Here is a 20,048-nt window from a genome sequence, read left to right as displayed (position 1 = left end):
CACACTTGTTGCTAGAATCGAAATAATTAGGTTGGTTGTTTATCTAACAAACATGAACAACTGACACATATGTCAGATGGATATGAAATGTGTATTCATGAATGGCCCCTTAGACGAAGAAGTTTATGTTGCACAACCAACTAGGTTTGTGAAACAAGGCGAAGAAAACAAGGTATACAGGCTGCATAAAGCCCTGATGGACTTAAGCAAGCTCTAAGAGCTTGGAATAAGAAGATAAATAGTTTCCTAAGGGAGAAGGAATTTATGAAGTGAACAATTGAGCTTGGAATATATGTAAGAATAAGCAACAATGAGTTACTTATACTATGTCTCTATGTCGATGACCTATTGATAACAGGAAGTTGCAAGAAGGAGATCATAGATTTCAAACATGACCTAAGTGAGGAGTTTGAAATGTTAGACTTGGGAAATATCTCATATTTCTTTGGCATAGAATTCTATAAGAGTAGTAGAGGTTTAATGATGCACTAAAGAAGATATGCAAGCAAAATAATCAAGATATTTGAGATGCAAGATTGCAACCCAACTGAGCCCAAATCGAAACTGTCAAAAGACACAGATAAAGATGATGTTGATCAAATGAAATACATAAGACTCATTGGATCAGTTCAATACCTTTGTCACGCAAGGCCTGATCTAACATACAGTGTAGGTATGGTGTGTAGATTCATGCAGAAGCTAAATGTATCACAACTAGCAGTGACGAATAGGATACTAAGGTATCTGAAAGGAACTCTCGACTATGGCATTTTATTTCCTGCAGCCGATGAAGGAAAAAAGTGCAAGCTAGTGGGATACACCGACTCAAGTTGGTGTAGTGATGTTGAGGATAGGAAATCTACAGCTGGTTATGTGTTTATGCTAGATGGTGCACCAGTTGCTTGGAGTTCGAGAAAAGAACTCGTAGTAGCAATGTCATCGTGTGAAGAAGAGTACATAGATGTTTCTATTTGTGCATGTTAAGCAACTTAGATGTTGAATTTGGTCGAAAATATTACATGGAAAAATTATGGAGCGATTACCATAAAGATCAATAACGTGTCTACTATCAATCTGGCGAAGAATTCAATAGCTCATGGACGAAGCAAGCACATCGAAATAAGGTTCCACTATCTTCGAGAGTAAGTAGCAGAAGCGAAGATGAACATTGAATACTACAAAACTGAGAATCAGATTGCAGACATCGTGATGAAAGGAGTGCAAGACGAAGTGTTTAAGAAGTTAAGATCTAGGATGAATGTAGATAACTTAGACACAATGAATTATGTGGTGTGTTGAATTGTATTCCTTGTGTTGAAGCAGGGTTCTCGACAGAAGCAAGGAAGTGTCAAATTGTGATAGCTATTGAAACGTCTAAGTAGAGTACCTTGACAGGAATTTCGACTTAAGTCTAATTTTGTAGTGTTAGCAGAATTAGTTATTTTGGGCTTTGCTTAAGGAGCAAGCAAATTCAACATCTATAAACAGGGAGTAACCCCTATAATTGTAATATAAAACATACTTACAGTTGCAAAGAATAAAATTCTCTATTTGATAGCAAATAGAAACTCTGCAGAAATTTCTTCTTCTTCTTCTTCTTCCTTATTTGAAAACCCTTATCTCTCTTTCTTCCCCAATTCAATTTTGTTTCTTATCATTACCATTATGCACTGAAATATTGCAACCAAGATTGGTTGATTCACTCAACTGAATAGTGAAGAACAATAGGAGTAATAAACCAGAAAGACTGATTCTTGTTCATCAAGATTCGGTTTAGAATTCTCCATAGGTTTTGGTGAATTTCTTGAAGGGAAATTGGTGAATTTCCAACAGAACAAAGTAAATAATTAATACACAAAAATTGTTTATCCAACTCGATACAAAATGGTCTACTATAGGAGAAACAATAATTCTTCGATCCATTAAAAATCATGAGACTTAATCAAGAAATTACAAATGAGTTATAAAAATTATTTCAACAAATTCACTACATTAATGTGAAGGTTCTAGTTTTTAAAATCCTCATTTTGACGTGTTTGAGTCATAACAATTTTCTTCATAAGCATTTCAAGATTTGACTTTCATGGAGCAGGAGCACCGTTATATCCCGGGAAACCAGGTGAGGTGGAAGGAACTACATGATTGACTATAAAATGAGGGGAATTGTTTTTGTATGATAAATTCAAATGTTTTCTCTAGGAAATGTTGTAAGTGTATGTTGGACATAATTACCATACTTGGGGTGGGTTCAATTACATCCATCATTTAGCATGCAGTACCAATATGGCTAGCTACATCGTAAATTTTACAATTTGGAGTGGCAGGAACTACAATGGTGATGCTTAAATTATTATCTTTTGTTATATGGTATCTACCTTAACATTCATATGATCAAAGACATTGTCTTCGTGTAGTCCACCTTTTTGCAGGGCTTTTTCAATAGGAGCATGTTCGTTTCCTTAATGATAGTGGTTTTACGTCAATGTCCTCAACAATAACATGAGCATCATCATATGGATTATTCATAAGGACCCCTCGCACATCAAAGCATAAGGTTATTCTCGTCATGCAGAGAAGACCATTATACAAGGTATGGACTATGAGCCATTTTTACAGCCCATGGTGAGGACATTTTCTCATAATTTCCTTATTTGTGTCATTTTTCTCGGCAGAAAATATCTAGCTAGGAACAAAGTTTTGAGTTCATTCTATGTTGTTATGGAGTTCAATGACATGGACTGTAGTCATGCTCTGGATCCATCCCTTAAGAAAAATAGGAAAAGTCTCAATCGAATAGCGATTAGGTCTACTCTATTATATTTAAAAGTATCATAAAATTTGATAGATGCAAATTTGGGTCATCTGTCGACGCACCAAAAAACTGGTTTTATTGTACCATGAACGATATGAGAGATTCAAATCAAAGTTGTTAGCATCTATGGAAAGACAAATTATGCTCAAATGAGGTTATTCATTCGACGTGATAGTGTACTCTTTCAGAGGGCGATTAGAGCTTTCAGCCATTATTAGCGGTGTTTGTTGTAATCAACGCCTTTTGTGAAAATAATGCTCGACTTTGTTAATCAGTTCAACGAGGTTCATTAAACTGTGAGTTCTTCGCATACAACCGAAAACAAGAAAAATGCAATAAAAAGTGAAAACAAGAAAATGTTTTAGTCTAAATGACAAAACAATAAAATAACAATATCAAAGTACAATCTTCAACAACACCAAAAACATTACACGTCGCAAGCGTACGGGTACATCAAAGTAATATAAAAGAGCATTGTTCCTCAAAGATTAACGTCAATGTACTGATTTCTATTGTCTCAGTGTTTATCTAAGACGATAAATGATTTGGTTTGGAATATTGATTTTGTTTTAGAAATTAAAAATCTTAAGAACATGACTTATGGTCAAGGATTCATATCTCTAATAGACTCATGCATAATCCAATTTATCATGAGGAAAAAAAACCAGTTTGTAGAAAAAATAGAAAATGGTTGATTACACCTACATTCGTTATTGTGTTGTGTTGTTCTAAACAAATAGATTACCCATTTTCTTCAGCGTGGTATGTTTGTTCATAATTTATTTTAAGCGCAAGTATGAAAATAAAGCTTTCTCAACTGAGTTTGAGACACTTTTTTCGCCTCAACTCAGTTGTCCATTATTTCTCATTTGGATATCGATTCACACCTTTTCGGCATGTGAATAATATATAAAATGCATTTACTTTTGTAAAGACATCTACATTTAAAAATAAGAAATATGGAACACGCCTTATATATTTTCTCATAACGAAATAGTTATAAGTCTACATGAGGTCTGCCATAAGAGTCCTCATGACCCTAAACCCTTAGAAAACTAGTCATACATAATTAGATTAAAAACATGGATAACAATGATCAAATACATACACATGACTAAGTAACATATAAACAAAATGATAACCTATGTTATAGTGAATCATAGAGTAACATATTCTATGAAGAGACTTGTACAAAAAATAATAACTTAGAAAATTCGTACAAAATAGAAAACGAAAAAACTAGAAATTTTCTTAAAACTAAAATGAGATAAAAGTTTGGTCTTTTGTTCTTTGTTACAACACTCTTATATAGACCTCTAGGGGAATAATTGACCCTAAAGTGACTTAAACATGAATCAAAACACCTAGGAAACCAAGAGTCTTCAAAAGAAAATGGAAGAACTCCAAAATGCACCCGAGTCTAGGGAAATTATGGTTGTAACACCTTGTTACAGGCTAACTTTAATTTCCTATACTTTTGGCCACTCCAGTTCTTTCTTTTTCATGATCACTAGTAACTAGTTCCATATCCTTAGTATGCTTGAAACACAAAAAAAACAAGGAATTTTGGTAGCAAACCGAACAAAACAGGTAGAAAAACTCAATAAAACTATTAAAAAATACCTAGTTAAAAATGATAAAAATATCGTTGATCAAAACTCAATCTTAATTTTCTATAAATTGACTTACTTTACTAATAAAATATGCTAGGTCTAGTCGACTACAAACCATACCATACATGATGCTTCCAATCTCACCAGCATATGGAGTACATTCCATCATATTCTTATGATCTTCAGTTTAAGCATATTGTCGAACCGAAAGATTAATGTTAATATCCAATTGAGTGTTTGTGGTTTTAGCATCAAGCATTCTAAACCGCTCAATCACTTTCTTCAAATAACTAATTTGAGATACAAATAACTCACCTCTGTTAAGTTTTTTCTTGATATCTATCCATATAATCATTTTAATTTCACCAAGATATTTCATCTTAAATTCTTCATTTAAAGTATCCCCGAACTTACCGAACTCTTTCTTACTAGAGTTTGCCATGAAGATATCATCAACATATAAAGTAGGTAGAGAATGAATTTCTCTTAATTTGTATACATAAATATCAAAACCTCTTCTCACAATATCATGATTTAGATAAAATTCATCAAACTCATGATACACTTATTTAGGTCTTTGATTCATCCTCTATAAAACCTCCACATTAATTCATGGAGATCATCTTGTCACAACCCACATGTAAGAGAGCGGTATTGACATCCATTTGTTCAAACTCAAGATTATATTAACTCACAATATCCTAAGGATCCTTATGTAATAATGCATTATCATTGGTGAAAAGATCTCGTTGTGATAAATTCTCTCCATCAGAGTAAAATCCTTTGCCACAAGTATTGTTTTATACTCTGGTTCTTCAATCATTGAAATACATTTTTTCTTCTCAAAGATCCACTTGTAACCAATTACTCTTTGCCTTCTCAATTATATTTTTCTCCCATGAATGCATTTTCTCATTCATCGCCTTCAACCATTTATGAGTCTTTTTTCTTTCAAATGCTTTTTAAATATATTTAGTTTTGAGTCTTGCACTTCATTCTCATATGAAGTCATCAAAAGTAACATCTATCCTTATAATTAACTTTGACTCTCTAACTTTCATCTCCCACGACTTGTACTCCATCACTTATTCAAGATACCCGATTAACACATTTCACAATTCTAACTTCAAGATTGCATTAATTGATATGCGCAAACACTAAGGATCTGTTTGATTTAGTTTTTAAAAACAATTTTTTTTTGTTTTAAAAAATTATAAAATTAAAAAACTATTTGATTACATTGTTTTAAAAAATTGTTTTTAGAAATACTTTTCATTTTAATTGTTTTTAAAAGTAAAAAGCAAAAACATTGTGTTTTTATACTTAGTTTGAAATAAAAAATTAGGAGAAAAGTGATAGTTTTTATTAATGGCAAAACTGTAATTATAATTATATTTTATTTTGTTGAACCACTCAATCACATGAATGCATAGTCATGTACAAATAAAATATGCAATGTAATGCACTTGCTCTATAAGTTTGTAAAAATATTTTTTAATTTTATTTTATTTTTCTAAACCGTCTTTGACTGTGCATAGTCTGGTAGACTCATAGTTACATGATACTACAATCTATTATATCAGTTCTTATAATATTTTAATAAATGTAAAAAAAAAGAATATTATAATTATAAGTTAAATATTTTTTTCCTTTCAAAATTATCAAGTTTCATTTTTATTATCATTATAGAAAATTATATTTTAAAATTTATAAAATTATCGTGCAAATAGTTTTAGTCGCTAATGTTAAATTAAGCTATTTAAATTATTTTTGTAAATATTTTTAGAGTTTTATTTTAGAAAAATAAGTTCAAAATTTAATATTAAAATTCAATTTTTATCATAAACTTTTAGTATTGAATATATTCATAATTAATTTTGATCATGATCCAACTTTTGAGAAGGTGGGCTTAGGTTAATGATGAATTGAGGGGCTCAAATGATATTTAGAAGCTCTAAACCTATCTCGAGGGGTGGTATAAGGAAATACTCTAACATTCAAGTTAGTAACTATCGAAAATGAGAGGTATTTAGGGTTACAAATGTTTGTACCTTGATGTGACCTGTTATGGATACACTTGAGAGACCCAATCTATCCATAATGATCTATGTGTCTAATGTGACAATAAGACTAACATAGTAGACATGGATCACCTTGATTATGAAATAAATTTAGAACTAAACTCTGTTATAAGTTGTAATTTGATGTTTTGTAGAAAAGTTAGTATTCGACCTTATCGAAGTAGATAGTCCAAGTAATAAGAAACAACTGTATTTGAAAGAGTTGAATACATGATATGTGTGTTGTGTGTGTGTGTGTTGTGTGTGTATGTGTATATTGTGTGTGTGTGTGTGTTGTGTGTGTGCTGTGGGGTGTGGGAGGTGGGGGGTCGGTGTGTGTGTGTGTGGGTGTGAGTGTGTGTGGTTGTGTGGTTGTCTGTGTGTGTATGGGGTGGGGTATGTGTGTTGGTGTGTTGATGTGTGTGTCTGTGTCTGTGTGTGTGAGAGTGTGGGTCTGGGGAGTGGGTGTGTGTAGTTTTCAGTAACACTTCATTTTGCAATCACTTTAGTTTGCTCAATAACACTTTTCTCCATTCTCTCTTCTTCTTCGTATTCTTAAAACTCTAATTGTTCCATCAGTTCCAACAAATTCTCCCCAGAGATCTTCTCAAAGCCACTATTTTGAAAAAAGAAGAGCATGCCCGTACCTGATAATAGGGGGAAGTTGTACATAAAAGATATTTCCACCTCCTTCTCAAATGTTTAGAGTATGATGAATTCAATTACACCCTTGCCAAAGTCCACGAAAGTATATCCGAGCAACACCTCAGCGGAAAGGCCTTAGCTAAGAAAATCTTTAGAGAAGGATACTACTAGTCCTAAATGGTCAAGAACGCCAAGAAATTTTTGATGAAGTGTGAAAGGTGCTATAAGCATGAAGACATTCAAAATCCCCCCATATGAACTTAATAATCTAATTACACTGTGACCATTCTTTTCCTATTGGCTCCAAAGTATTAATTTTTTTTATAATGATGTTGGATTAGTTTAACAAATGGACTAAAGTTTTGGTGTTAACAAATATCACAACCATAAACATTTAGACATTCTTTAAGAGAAATATATGTTAAGAAACAAGTGTGAGTTGTGTTGAGAAACAAGTGTGAGTTTTAAGTCCCACATTTCTTAAAAAATGGGAGGTTAAGCACTTTATAAGTAAGAGGACCATGCACCTATCACCTTAAGGTTTTGCGTGAATATGTGGTGTCTCTCTCATTTGTTTGGGCGAGTCTTTGACCTTTAGGTGAATATTTGACCTAATATGTATGCTTTTCCCTCACGATGACCCATCAGTAGTATCAGAGCCCTGATTCGATTAAGGGACATACTCCTTGTGTTGAAAGTCTTCCTGACATGGTGGTCAGGCGGCGTGTTCCATTGAAGTGTCTATGACGAGATAAAGGTGTCTATCAACGAAGGTACAAGCATATGGATGAAAGAGCTTTCACTTGAGGGAGAACGTAATGGATGAACTCACACTTGAGGGAGAGATTATTGAGAAAGAAGTGTGAGTTCTAAGTCTCATATTCCTTAGAAAAGTGGAGGTTGAACACTTTATAAGTAAGATGATCCATACATCTATCACCTTAAGGTTTTGAGTGTATATATAGTGTCTCTCTCACTTGTTTGCTTGACTGAGTCTTTAACCTTTAGTTGAATGTTTGATATTTATCCTTCTGTTATTTATATGTGTTATAGATGATAAAATATTTTGTATAAATAAATTTATAACTCGACTCTAAAAAGAGATTGTATTATATTTTATTATAAGAAATTTATATCTCGACTTTATTTCATAATAAAGTTGTACATTTATATATTTAAATATGATTTCTAAATATTTAATTATTAATTATAATAGAAGTCTTTTTTAATTTTACATTAGTAATAAAAAAATAAAAAAATAATTTTTTTTATCAAATTGATTTTTTATTTTCTCATCTCTAAAACTTTTTTAAAAATTAGTTCACCAATAAAATATTTTTATTTTCTCATTTCTAAAACTGTTTTGAAAAGTTAGGTTACCAAACAAGTTTTTAAATAGTTTTCTTCTTAAAAACACTTCTCTAAAACAATTTTATATAATATATTTTAAAAAGTAAAAGTAAAATGATTCAAACGGACCTAAATCTCTAAAAATCTTGAAATTGATACAAATTTTTCACTCAAAACTTAGTAGATGTCTTGAAATCTATTATCATGGATGAAAATATATTAATCAAATAAATTGCAATAACAACAACTTCATACTCATGCATTCACCTTAAATTTATTTTGTTTTTAATTCTATAAGGTGAAAAAGCATGTTCTGTTGTGAATTTATAATTTATAAAGGCAACTAATTTTTTTAAGGTAACGAATTAATATCCTTAAATCCATTCCCTTATAAGATTGTAATTTAAGGTTATGACTTATTTATTTAAATTCCATATGTATAAGGTAATGAATTTATTTAAGGTAGTAACACATAAGGTAACAACTTTATTAAAGATTGTAATATACAAGGTAATAACTTTATTTAAGATTGTCAAAAAAATTTAAGGTGAATTTACTTTTGTTTAAACTTTATAATAATGAATTTTAAAATATTTTAAAATAGTTACATTAAAATTTTAAAATAACATATTATGCAATCAAGTTAATGAGAGTGTCTGTGACAGGAGCCATTGTAATTTTAGCACTCCCTTCTTATAAACCTTAAAAACCTTTTATTTATTTATTTATTTATTCTGGATCTCACTGTAATAAATTAATAATAAAGACAAAAACCTTAAAAAGCCCGGCAAAAGCAAACACTGTCTTGTTCCACTCTAAATCTCCCTCTTCTTCTTACCCTTCATATTTTCTATATTTATTTATTAGTCCCTAATTAGCGTGTAGAATAAATATCCTTCATTTGTTGCAAATAACCAAAAAGTTTGCACCTTTGTGTTTTGTTGTCTTGTTTCTTTCACAAAACAAAACACAGAAAAGAACAACAATGGTGAAGCTTTTCTGGGTTACCATTGTAATAGGACTTGTTTTCATCAAATGGGTTGATGCATATCACATCAATGAAACTGAACTCTCTATCTTAGAAGCTCATGAAGGTTATTCTTTTTCCAACCTTGTGAATCAGCCTCGCATGGTGGGAATCACCCTTATTCAATCTGCTGCTGCTAAAGGAGCTGGTATAATCCATCTCTAACCTTTTTCTTTTTTAAATGATTTTTTTTTGAAGTTTTCTTTCTGAAAATTATTATTACTCACAAAATTTACCCCAAATTTTGTATCTTTTCAAGTTGCTAAGTTATATGTGTGAATAAAACAGTGCATGTGACAAACTGGTTTGGTTGATTAAGTTGAAAATTTCTGTAGAGTTTGAGATTTTCTCAATGTCTGAAAATTTATATAGCTTTTGATTTGGCTGAATAGGATGAATGTTTGTTTTTGGCAGTTTGCTTGGATGGAACATTGCCTGCTTATCATTTGGACCGCGGATACGGATCGGGAGCAAACAGCTGGCTTGTTAATTTAGAGGTATCTCAATCATGATCTTTCATATTGTTTTATAATACAATGTTTCTTATAGTTTTCCTCAATATGTTCGTATTGTATACCGAGGTAAGATCTCGCATAGAAGAGTTTAAAAGTGTTGTTGGGAAGACATGTTTTTGTGGAGGAAAAATGTCTAAAAACATGTCATGTATTGTTTGATGATGTTTATGTGAAATTTTGTTGTGGCAGGGAGGTGGATGGTGTAATAACGTTAGAACATGCGTCTATCGCAAGACAACAAGGCGTGGATCATCAAATTTCATGGAGAAGGCGATACCTTTTACGGGAATAATGAGCAATAATGCTCAACAGAATCCAGGTTTTTCATGCAACTGATTATGCTTTAAATGGATTTGCTAAGCTGTTTGGCTCATGTTGTTCCTTATGATTGCAGATTTTTTTAACTGGAATAGAGTGAAAATTCGTTACTGCGATGGTGCCTCTTTTACCGGTGATAGTGAAGATAGGGTAAATCTTCAAAACTGAAATGTTAGGCAACTTTACTAATTGAGTTTTTCATAAGTTACTTCCTCTGTGATAGGCCGCGCGACTGCACTTCAGAGGACAACGCATTTGGTTGGCTGCAATCGAAGAATTGATGTCAAAAGGAATGCGTTTTGCCAAGCAGGTTGTTCACGTACACATTCACGCGTGCACGCTGCTACTTTAATAATCTTTGTTCTCATGTTAGTTACAACTTTGGTTGTTTTAGGCTCTTCTTTCTGGATGCTCGGCTGGTGGTCTAGCTACTATTTTACACTGCGATGAATTTCGAGCTCTACTCCCGAGGACTACCAGAGTGAAGTGTCTTAGCGATGCTGGTTTATTTCTTAACGTGTGAGTATCTAACTTCAATATTTCATTCCACGAGTGTCATTCGGTTTTTTGTCCTAAAATTAATTCTTAGTTGTTTGTTTCCCCTTTGAGTTATAGCGTTGATGTAGCTGGCGGGCGTACCCTCGGGAATTTTTTCAATGGTGTTGTAACCCTACAGGTACTGCACTTTTTTCTCGAGATCGCCATTTGGCATGTCTATTTAACATTATAAAGCACGGTGATGATAAAGAAAATTGTCCACTTATTGCAGGGTGCACAGAAGAATCTTCCACGCGCTTGTGCTAATCATCTTGATCCTGCCTCGGTAATCATTGATATATCCTACTCGAAAAATCTAGAAGTTACAGTTTCATTTGAATGAATTTGATGAAAACTGAATGCTTCTTAGTTCGTAATTGTTCTGAGCTAATCTTTCAGTGATATATTTTTCCTTTCTTTCAGTGCTTCTTTCCTGAAAATGTGATTTCCGGTATCAGAACTCCGCTATTCATTCTTAATACAGCCTATGACTCATGGCAGGTAAATGTCTGATTCCAAACTCGGTCGTCTAAACTCCGAAAAATCTGCTACGTTATCAATGGCTGTTGTGATGCACACTACCTGACCATATTATTAACAAATATATTTTCTTTTTGTCGACAGATCCAATCAAGCTTAGCTCCTCCAGCAGACGATCCCCGCGGTTATTGGCATGATTGCCGATTAAACCATGCTAAATGTACCGGTTCACAAATGCAGTTTCTTCAAGGTGGTTTAATACACAAGAAAATGCTTTTATTAGATGTACAAAAATTAGTTTCTGAGTGTATTACTATTAAATCATTTAACTATATAATCTAATACAGGATTCAGGAATCACATGCTGAATGTTGTTAGAGGGTTCTCAAGATCAAATCAAAATGGATTGTTCATAAATTCATGCTTTGCTCACTGCCAATCTGAGAGACCAGACACATGGTTTGCTGACAACTCTCCTGTCATTGGAAACAAGGTCACTGTCACATATCCCTATGCAGTTTTAGTTAAAATATTAACATTGAATCTCCAATATAGTTATAGTGTTATGCAGCAGTGGCGATTCTATAACATAGTTTAAGATCTTATTATTTTTGTGTCTTGTCTCTAACCGATACGCATTGGCAATATGTAGGCAATTGCTCTGGCCGTCGGAGACTGGTATTTTGATCGAGCCGCTGTTAAGGACATTGACTGTCCTTACCCTTGTGATAACACATGCCACCATCTAGTTTTCAGATGAGTCGAATTTTGTCGGGTCTCACTCATCTGCAACTTGAAAATATGCTATAGACTACTTCCATGATTGGTAATTAGGGAAAGAAATTTTTATGTATAGATCAATTTGTTGGGAATGCTAAGGCAATTCCTTTTTGATTTTTACAAAGCTTGGGAAGGGTTATAGACTACAATAATTTATATACATTGTAATAAGGTGAACATTTACATTGAACTGAGGTTGTCTCATATGATGTTTCCCTTTTATTTGGAATCAAATAAAAAGGTTCCTCATTGATGATACAATTCAGATATTCTTTCAAGTGAATTTGTTTTGATTGTTATTGCTATTGATTAGTGAGTTTATTTGATATGTAGCTGTAATCCTTACTATTTCACATCTTAACTTTTTCACACTAACTACGTGTCTAACTTATTACTCCTTTTCTTTTTTGATATATGCTCTTACTACTCCAGTGTAATTGTTACTTCTGAACACACATGCAATAATATTTGCCCAAAAGAATAATAAAATAATTGTTGTAAATAATTTATCTTTACTATTGTTAGTAGTAATTTATATTCTGATATTTAGTCTAGGTCGATTAGATTAGAATAGTTTATATAAAAAGATTAGTGCTAGTATATTTTTCGATATTTGTAATGTATTATGTTTTTTTTCACATGACATCGGAACTCATGATTTTGAGGATTTTTTTGCTTTTGCTTAAACTCTAGCTGCCATTATTATAGTTTTTTTTTTAAATTATGGTTTTATTGTAGTTTCTTATCTTTGCTCGTCTTCGTTATGGTTTTTTATTTTTGCCCCCCCTTCATTGTGGTATTTGATATTTGTCTGCCATCATCACAGTTTATTTTGTTTTTTATGCCCTCTGAATTTTAAGATCCAAAAAACATGGTTCATCTACGACATTGCTCATTGTAGAGGTACTTTTCATTCTGCCATATTGTTCATCATTGATGCATTGTTTTTTCTGTGACAATATTCACTGTAGAGGCATTGTTCATTCTTTTTATAAAAAAGAAAAAGAAAAAAACTTAGTTAAAGTTTACGTCTCATTTTCATTTTATTAAGTCACATGCATTTGCATGACATACATCAATATATCGGAATGGAGGCCTAGTTCAACTCAACCAAGATAAAGACGAAAGATTGATATTTCTCTTTGGTGAACTAGAGAAACCAATAGGTACTTGGTGAACTAGAGAAACCAATAGGTACTTCTTCTTTGCCACATTAAGGTTCGTTTTCATTTTCTCTCGGTAAGTCTCAATTTTATTTTGGGGTATATGTTGGAACCTTTCGGGGAACCCTGCGCCCACGAGAGACTCTTTTTGGAGTATATGATAGAACCATTTGGAGAACTTTACGCCTGTGAGCAACTCCCTTTGGAGTATATGCTGAACCCTTCAAAGAACCTTGCACCTATGAGGAGACTCTCTTCGGAGTATTAGCAATAAAGACATGTCGTTTATGTAGTCAAGTCACCAAGAAAAACGTTGACAATTCACCCTTAACAGAGGGGAAATTAAACAATCCCGCCAATAGAACATTGATTAGACGAAAAAAATCCTTCACACTACAAGAGAGAAATATAAAAAGTCCTAATTATTTGGGCGTCCTTCCAGGAATGACTTTGTTGAATCCCAACATCACCCTAGTGGTTGCCACTAGCTCCTAATTTTCAATAGGTACTTCCTACGTCAAATGATGAACCCGAGACTCATATTTAGGTTGTTTCACCACACCATTACCATATACAGAATCAACCTCTTTGAAATAATTGAGATCACCAAGGTCGAGCTCATGATACAATAGACTTGTTCTTTCACTTTCTCAAAACCTTGATCTCTAGAAAGAAAAGAGTCCATACGAGCCTCCTCCTACTCTGCTTGAAGTTCTTCCACCGTAGAAACATGCGCCCAAACGGTTTCCTTAAGACCACTTACTTCAACAACAATAAGTTTCACACCTTGATTTTGGGAGAGTAAAAAAAGACCTTAAAGGCTATTTAGACATCATTGTAATCCTTCTCAATTTAAAGAAAGCACTTCGCCCTTACACGTCTCGTGCTTATGGGACTTTGCAATGATATATTTATAATGGCATACTATGACCCAAGAGAATATTCAAAAGAGGGCGGGTGAGCTCCGACCGACCTAGGATATGATTTGTTGAGCTCGCCACTACAAAAGAAATGATGACCTCTCCTTACCATTAGGCCGACTCGATATTAGATGGTTGAGGTGACACCTTATGATTACAGTGCTGGTCTAGTTTGGCACAACCATGATCTCCTACTTAAAACCACTTCGCCTTTTCAAGCCTTTGTTGAGGGTCTTTGTAATGTCATGGAATTTTTACTAAATCACTTTGCCCCTACGTGCCTCATGCTTATGGGGTTGTATAAAGTAATAGACTTCCGACTAAACCACTTCACCCCCATGAACCTCATGCTTGGGGACTGTGTACTGTTAGGTCTATTTTTGACATAAGGACCTAATAATTTGATAGAGAGCACACCTTGTGGATGTGTGGGGGCACTAGGTAGCTTCTGAAAAGGTCGGAACAACCCGCCCTATGGTAGTAAGGGAGAGCTGTAACACTCCTGTTTTTTATTTTTTGAAATTATTAGATTTATTATGATTTTTGTATATTTATTTGATTATTGAGTAATATTAATTAAATAAATAAGGATGGTAGGGATGTGTGACATTGAGGTGAGAGTGTGAAGAGTGATTAGGGGTTATTAGAGTTTGATTAAATTATTAAAGTTTATTTTAATAATTAAAATAATAGTATTTTATTAGATTTATTTAATTTAATAGAAAATAGAGAGTTTGGGGTCAAAGTGTGATTTATGAGGAGTAAAAGGGAAGAAGGAGTAAGAGGAACAAGAGTTTGAGCCAGAATTAAAATTATAATAAGATTACCCCTAATGATATAAATTAGAACATAACCTAGCTTTAGGGAGTTTTATCAGTACGTAAAATTAGAAATTGGAGAATAAAGAAGAGGCTAGAGAAAGGGCAAGAAAAAACTTGGAACTTGGAGGGAATTAGAGAATCAAAAACCATAACTTTTCACTGCTGCTAGGATAACCAGATAAGTGGGAGAATTATCTCAATAATGGGTATATGCATGAGGGGTAAAATTGAGGAGTACTTAACCTTCAATAGGGCATTGAGATTTTAACCTAATTCTGTTATTGATGATTGAATTGTTGTTTGTGATGATGATTGATGATGAAATTCGTGTGCTAGTATGTATGACAAATTATGTTTTGATGAGTTAACATATATTCATCATTATTGATATTTTAAAGGTTTTGGGAATAATATGATTTTATGAAAATCATGAATTAAAGGTGTTGATTTGATGAAATTAGATGTTATTGATGAGTATATAACATGTGTGTACTGTTTTGGATTGACTTTGTATGTCTGGGATGAGAATTAGGAGTTTTGCGTTGAATTCCATGGAAGAAGACGAATTCTACAGGTTGCAGGTTGATGACAGACGTCATGGCTTTGAGGGCACTGACAAGCGTCACGCTGGTGGCGGATAACCATCATGCTACTCATGCTTGTGTTCCAAGTCGGTCGTCGCATAAGTGACATTATGGAGTGTTGAGGTCGGTGACGAACAATGTGACCGTGACGGATAACCCGTCATGAATCTGCAGTGGACGCATATACTCGTTTTGATGAAATTAAATTGCAGATTTCAATTCTTCGACTTTTGTGAATGTTTTGGGTACTATTTGACTCTGTTAGTACTGTTTAAATGATGTTTGGTATGAATTAATAGTTAAACATGATTTTAATCGAAATTATGAACTATTTGATGAAGGATGAATATGTGCACATGTGATGATGATGGTGTGTTAATTTCTGTGAATTGTGATGATGATATGTTGTTGTATGAGCATTAATTATGGTGTTGAATTATGAATATGTTGTTGAAGGATGATAATTCGAGAGAAGAACTATTATCGTTGGATCAATGCATGCTTGTTTATTGTCAGGAGGAAACTTTAAACATTATGTTGTTGTTGCATTGACCTGTTGTGACACACATTCATTATGTCGTTGTTGTTGATGAAAGATGCAAGTTGCAATCCGAACATGGTGGATTGGTGACTTGTCCTAAATTCGAGCAGGGTGGATTCGAGGTTCGAGTAGGGTGAACCCGGTTCTTGAGTGAACCAACCCGAGCTTCAATTTGAAGAATCACAAATGACGACTTGGACGACAAGTACCCTTCAATATATATAATTTGGGACCATAGCAAAAAGCATTGATTTTTCCATTCTCTCAAATGAGACAATCTTTGATTTGATGTCACAAAGTTGCAAAAAAGAAAATAATAAATGCAAGAATAAATGAAGTAAGACAATTGTAAATGGAGTTTTGAAACAATGGCATGGAGAAGAAAGAACCTTTAGAATGGAGAGAGAGGGTAACACTATCGGATTTTTTTAAAAAATAAAATATATTCTCAAATTTTTGAAAAATCCGTTAAAAACTCGTTAAATTCTTCAAAAATCTGTTAAAAATTCGTAGATCCCAAAATTTGTTTAAACCCATATATCCCCAAAAATTTGGTAGTATATTTAAAAAATCCGGTAAAAATATATGATTTTACATAAATTTCAAAAAAAAATCCAAGATTTTTTTAAAATTCGATAAAAACTCGTAAAATTCCTAAAACATTCAATAAAAATTCATGAAATTCCCAAAATATCTTATAAAAATTCAGAAGTTTGGAATACTCACAATATCATCCCCAATGCAATGTTAGGAGATTTTGAAGTACATGAAAATTGTAATAGCTACATCATTGTTTGAGAAACTCATTCAGAATTATTATCAAAATTGTTTGAAAAACTCATTCATTCAAGATTATTTATCAAAATTACTGTTACTAGGACTGTAAATTTGAATCCGCAATACCTCACTCCTCAATACTTTTACCAATAGTCTTTATAACACAAGAAGCACATTGATTTACGTTGATGCTATCTGTCAAAAAAATAAAACGGATGCTAATGAAATCTGTGATAATAAAATCATGGCTTTCACATATAATAAGAGATGCGATTTTTCCCCACCCATGCAAGCAGTGACATACACTTCTATTTTATATTTGACCAGTGAATCTGTGAGTCTAAAATTACTCTTACATCTTACAAAAATGGATCCAAGCACATACTTCAATAACATGCTACCCTGCAATCCCAGCTTCTCAAAGCTCATGAGTTCAGTTCCATACAAAAGCAACTCCTAAGATAAGTTTGCTTCAGTGGATGACAGGTTTCAAGGGATGAGCTCTAAGCTTGGACAAATCTAAATTGGAATCTAGATCCTCATCCAGTTCACCAACAACACTTCTGCAAAATCCAAAACAAAAGGGTTAGGGTTCTAAAACGCGGATATCCAGAGTCTAAAACAGATAAAGTTGAAAATATATTGGAGAAACCGGCATACATGTTGTCACCCCTAATGATGTATAAACCAAGAACAAGCTGCTGGACACCTTCCTGTCATTAGAAACAAGAATGAGACAACGAAAAGAAGACAGGTAACACGAGCAACGCCAAATATAACTCGCAAGAAAGAATCTGATTAAATGTGCAAACATTATGTCACCAAAGTCATGCACAATCAAATTTTAAACAAATGCAGAGTATCATTCATTCGTTCATACCTTGGTAGAATAAACTCGTTCATGTGACTCGTCAAGAATTATATTTGTTGCCTGGTCAAAGCCTTTTAGGACACCCTTAATAGAAAAAACATCATAATTAGAAACTAAAACAGTGTTTGACATTTAAAAATTACATGCAATCAAGAGTTAATATTTTCATGCAGAGTACACAAGGCTTACCACTATATTGCGTCCGTCATTTGTAATGACTGATATTGTCTCTGCCAAAACAATAAAAGCTTTAGTGAAAGTAATCATTGATAACCATCGCTTAAACACATTATAATGAAGTAAGATTTGATGAAATACTGGTTTTATTGGTGTCATTACCTTTAAATGTCAGGCAAATGCTAATGGATTACCTAAGAGCAATGTCTAGCAAGTCTAGAAAAGCAAGTTTTTGGATTTGATGCTAGCATTTCTCTATAATAATATATACCCATGAAGAAAAATATTTAGCATCATACAAAAACAGGAAATATGTAACATATCACTTACGATCTACGAGGGATTCCAGTCCAGGTCCAGCCGACATCTTGCAGAGGTAGTTACTGGCTTAGTTGGTTGTCAAATTTTTATCACAACTGCAAAAGGGGTCAATATCAAATCCAAACATTAGCATGACTAAATGCAAATAGATGTCAAACAAAGTAAAAGTGTATAAGTATTCATAAAAGAGCAGCAAATAATATGATTGACAAAATCAATCAAGGATTAAACTTGGTTCGTAGAGGTTTTGCAAGTTCACAACAGTATAGTCACTGTACCACCACTAGTGGCGGCCACTCAGGCTACTTGAGGACTTAAACTATTCATATTTAGCAGCAACAATAGTATATCACGATGCAAATTAAAAAGTATAGTAAAGGTATAGAAACGAAACGGAAATAAATAAAAGGAACTGAGGAGAAGAAACGGAGAGAAAATAACATTGAAGGATCGAGAAAGAATGAGAAGGAATATGTACCTATGCTTGTGGAGAAGAGCGACACGGAAGACACGAGAAGGAGGTGGGGGATTTTGGCTTTGATTTGGGGAAAATGAAATTTGAAGTGGCCTCTAGTATAATGCGCATAACACATATCCATATCGGTAACTTTTAGGGCACTTTGTATAATGGCCCAGGGTGTTCTTTTCGAGTTACATAGTATCCTAGTATAATACCTAACAATATTAGATTTTTTTTTAAAAATAATCCGTTTTTTAATTTTTTTTTATGATGCGTCAGATGAATTGGCGCATCCCCTAATCATGAAGAGGAGGCGCCAATGCTATTGGCGCATGCATTGACCCTCATAAGGAGGCGTCAATGCTCCTGGCGCCTTAGTCTAATTTGTAGTGTGAGCGCCAATCCCTATGACGCTTGCATGTGATGCTCTACACTACAAATTGCACTAAAGCGCCAGGAGCATTGACGTCTCCTCATGAGGGCCAATGCATGCGCCAATAGCATTGCCGCCTCCTCATGAGGAGTCCAATGCATGCGCTAATGCTATTGGCGCCTCATCTTCATACTTAGGGGGATGCGCCAATTCATCTGGCGCATCATCTTGTAAAACTGGTTATTTTGGTATTTTTTTGAATTATTGATTATTTTAGATTTTTTTTTAAAAAACTGGTTATTTAAAAAAAAATCACAATATTACTATATCATATCATATTTTTACTAATATATATATATATATATATATATATATATATATATATATATATATATATATATATATATATATATATATATATATATATATATATATATATATATATATATATATATATATATATATATATATATATATATATATATATATATATATATATAGGGATTAATTACTATGCACAGTGTAAACAGATTTATTTTGTCACCATCACCCGTTTGCATTACTCTATAAGTTTTTAAAATAAAAGTCAAACTTATTTCAATATCTAACGTCTAAGATTAACTAATAGTCTAAAATCCTTTTACACTGTCAGTGTATTTCAATTAAATCCTATATATAAATAAAGTTATTTTATATAATTTTAGAATAAAATTTTGCTATTTGTGTGTGACTATGAAGTATGTATAGAACATATAAACGATAAAATAATTAAGTTTATTATATGCGTGAATTAAATACATGATAAGATCAGGGTAGAACTAACAAATAAACAAATAGGCAGGCTTGATGGTCTATTTTATCAATATTCTATTATATTTTTATATGACTTTTTATCTTATCATG

General features: G+C 32.9%; 2 protein-coding genes across 2 annotated transcripts; one reads left to right on the top strand and one right to left on the bottom strand.

Annotated features, from left to right (window-relative positions):
• Positions 1–9,354: 9,354 nt before the first annotated feature.
• On the top strand, positions 9,355–12,463 carry LOC127093272 (pectin acetylesterase 12). Its single transcript, XM_051032184.1, has 12 exons — positions 9,355–9,655; positions 9,922–10,004; positions 10,212–10,341; positions 10,417–10,490; positions 10,564–10,650; positions 10,735–10,859; positions 10,956–11,016; positions 11,110–11,163; positions 11,301–11,378; positions 11,502–11,607; positions 11,705–11,850; positions 12,010–12,463. The coding sequence occupies exons 1-12, from the start codon at positions 9,466–9,468 to the stop codon at positions 12,115–12,117; spliced, it is 1,242 nt and encodes a 413-aa protein (XP_050888141.1). The 5' UTR covers positions 9,355–9,465; the 3' UTR covers positions 12,118–12,463.
• Positions 12,464–17,394: 4,931 nt separating this feature from the next.
• Positions 17,395–18,886, bottom strand: LOC127096576 (sm-like protein LSM8). Its single transcript, XM_051035124.1, has 6 exons — positions 18,791–18,886; positions 18,322–18,407; positions 18,004–18,044; positions 17,824–17,898; positions 17,604–17,656; positions 17,395–17,506 (listed from the first exon to the last, which is right to left on the bottom strand). Exons 2-6 carry the CDS (start codon positions 18,356–18,358, stop codon positions 17,416–17,418), a joined length of 297 nt encoding a protein of 98 aa, XP_050891081.1. The 5' UTR covers positions 18,359–18,407; positions 18,791–18,886; the 3' UTR covers positions 17,395–17,415.
• Positions 18,887–20,048: the final 1,162 nt, after the last annotated feature.

This window comes from Lathyrus oleraceus, chromosome 6 (genome assembly GCF_024323335.1).
Source record: "Lathyrus oleraceus cultivar Zhongwan6 chromosome 6, CAAS_Psat_ZW6_1.0, whole genome shotgun sequence".
Classification (NCBI taxonomy): domain Eukaryota; kingdom Viridiplantae; phylum Streptophyta; class Magnoliopsida; order Fabales; family Fabaceae; genus Lathyrus; species Lathyrus oleraceus.
Note: the sequence above shows the minus strand (reverse complement) of the source record. Positions and strands in the feature narration are given on the sequence as shown.

Excerpts from the sequence above, each read along its gene's own strand:
- LOC127093272 (XM_051032184.1), top strand. The coding sequence starts at position 9,466 with ATGGTGAAGCTTTTCTGGGTTACCATTGTAATAGGACTTGTTTTCATC. Across the intron at positions 10,005-10,211 it reads GCTGGCTTGTTAATTTAGAG|GGAGGTGGATGGTGTAATAA; the intron begins GTATCTCAATCA and ends TTGTTGTGGCAG. Across the intron at positions 11,017-11,109 it reads ATGGTGTTGTAACCCTACAG|GGTGCACAGAAGAATCTTCC; the intron begins GTACTGCACTTT and ends CACTTATTGCAG.
- LOC127096576 (XM_051035124.1), bottom strand. The coding sequence starts at position 18,358 with ATGTCGGCTGGACCTGGACTGGAATCCCTCGTAGATC. Across the intron at positions 17,899-18,003 it reads ATGACGGACGCAATATAGTG|GGTGTCCTAAAAGGCTTTGA; the intron begins GTAAGCCTTGTG and ends TTTTCTATTAAG. Across the intron at positions 17,657-17,823 it reads AACGAGTTTATTCTACCAAG|GAAGGTGTCCAGCAGCTTGT; the intron begins GTATGAACGAAT and ends TTCTAATGACAG.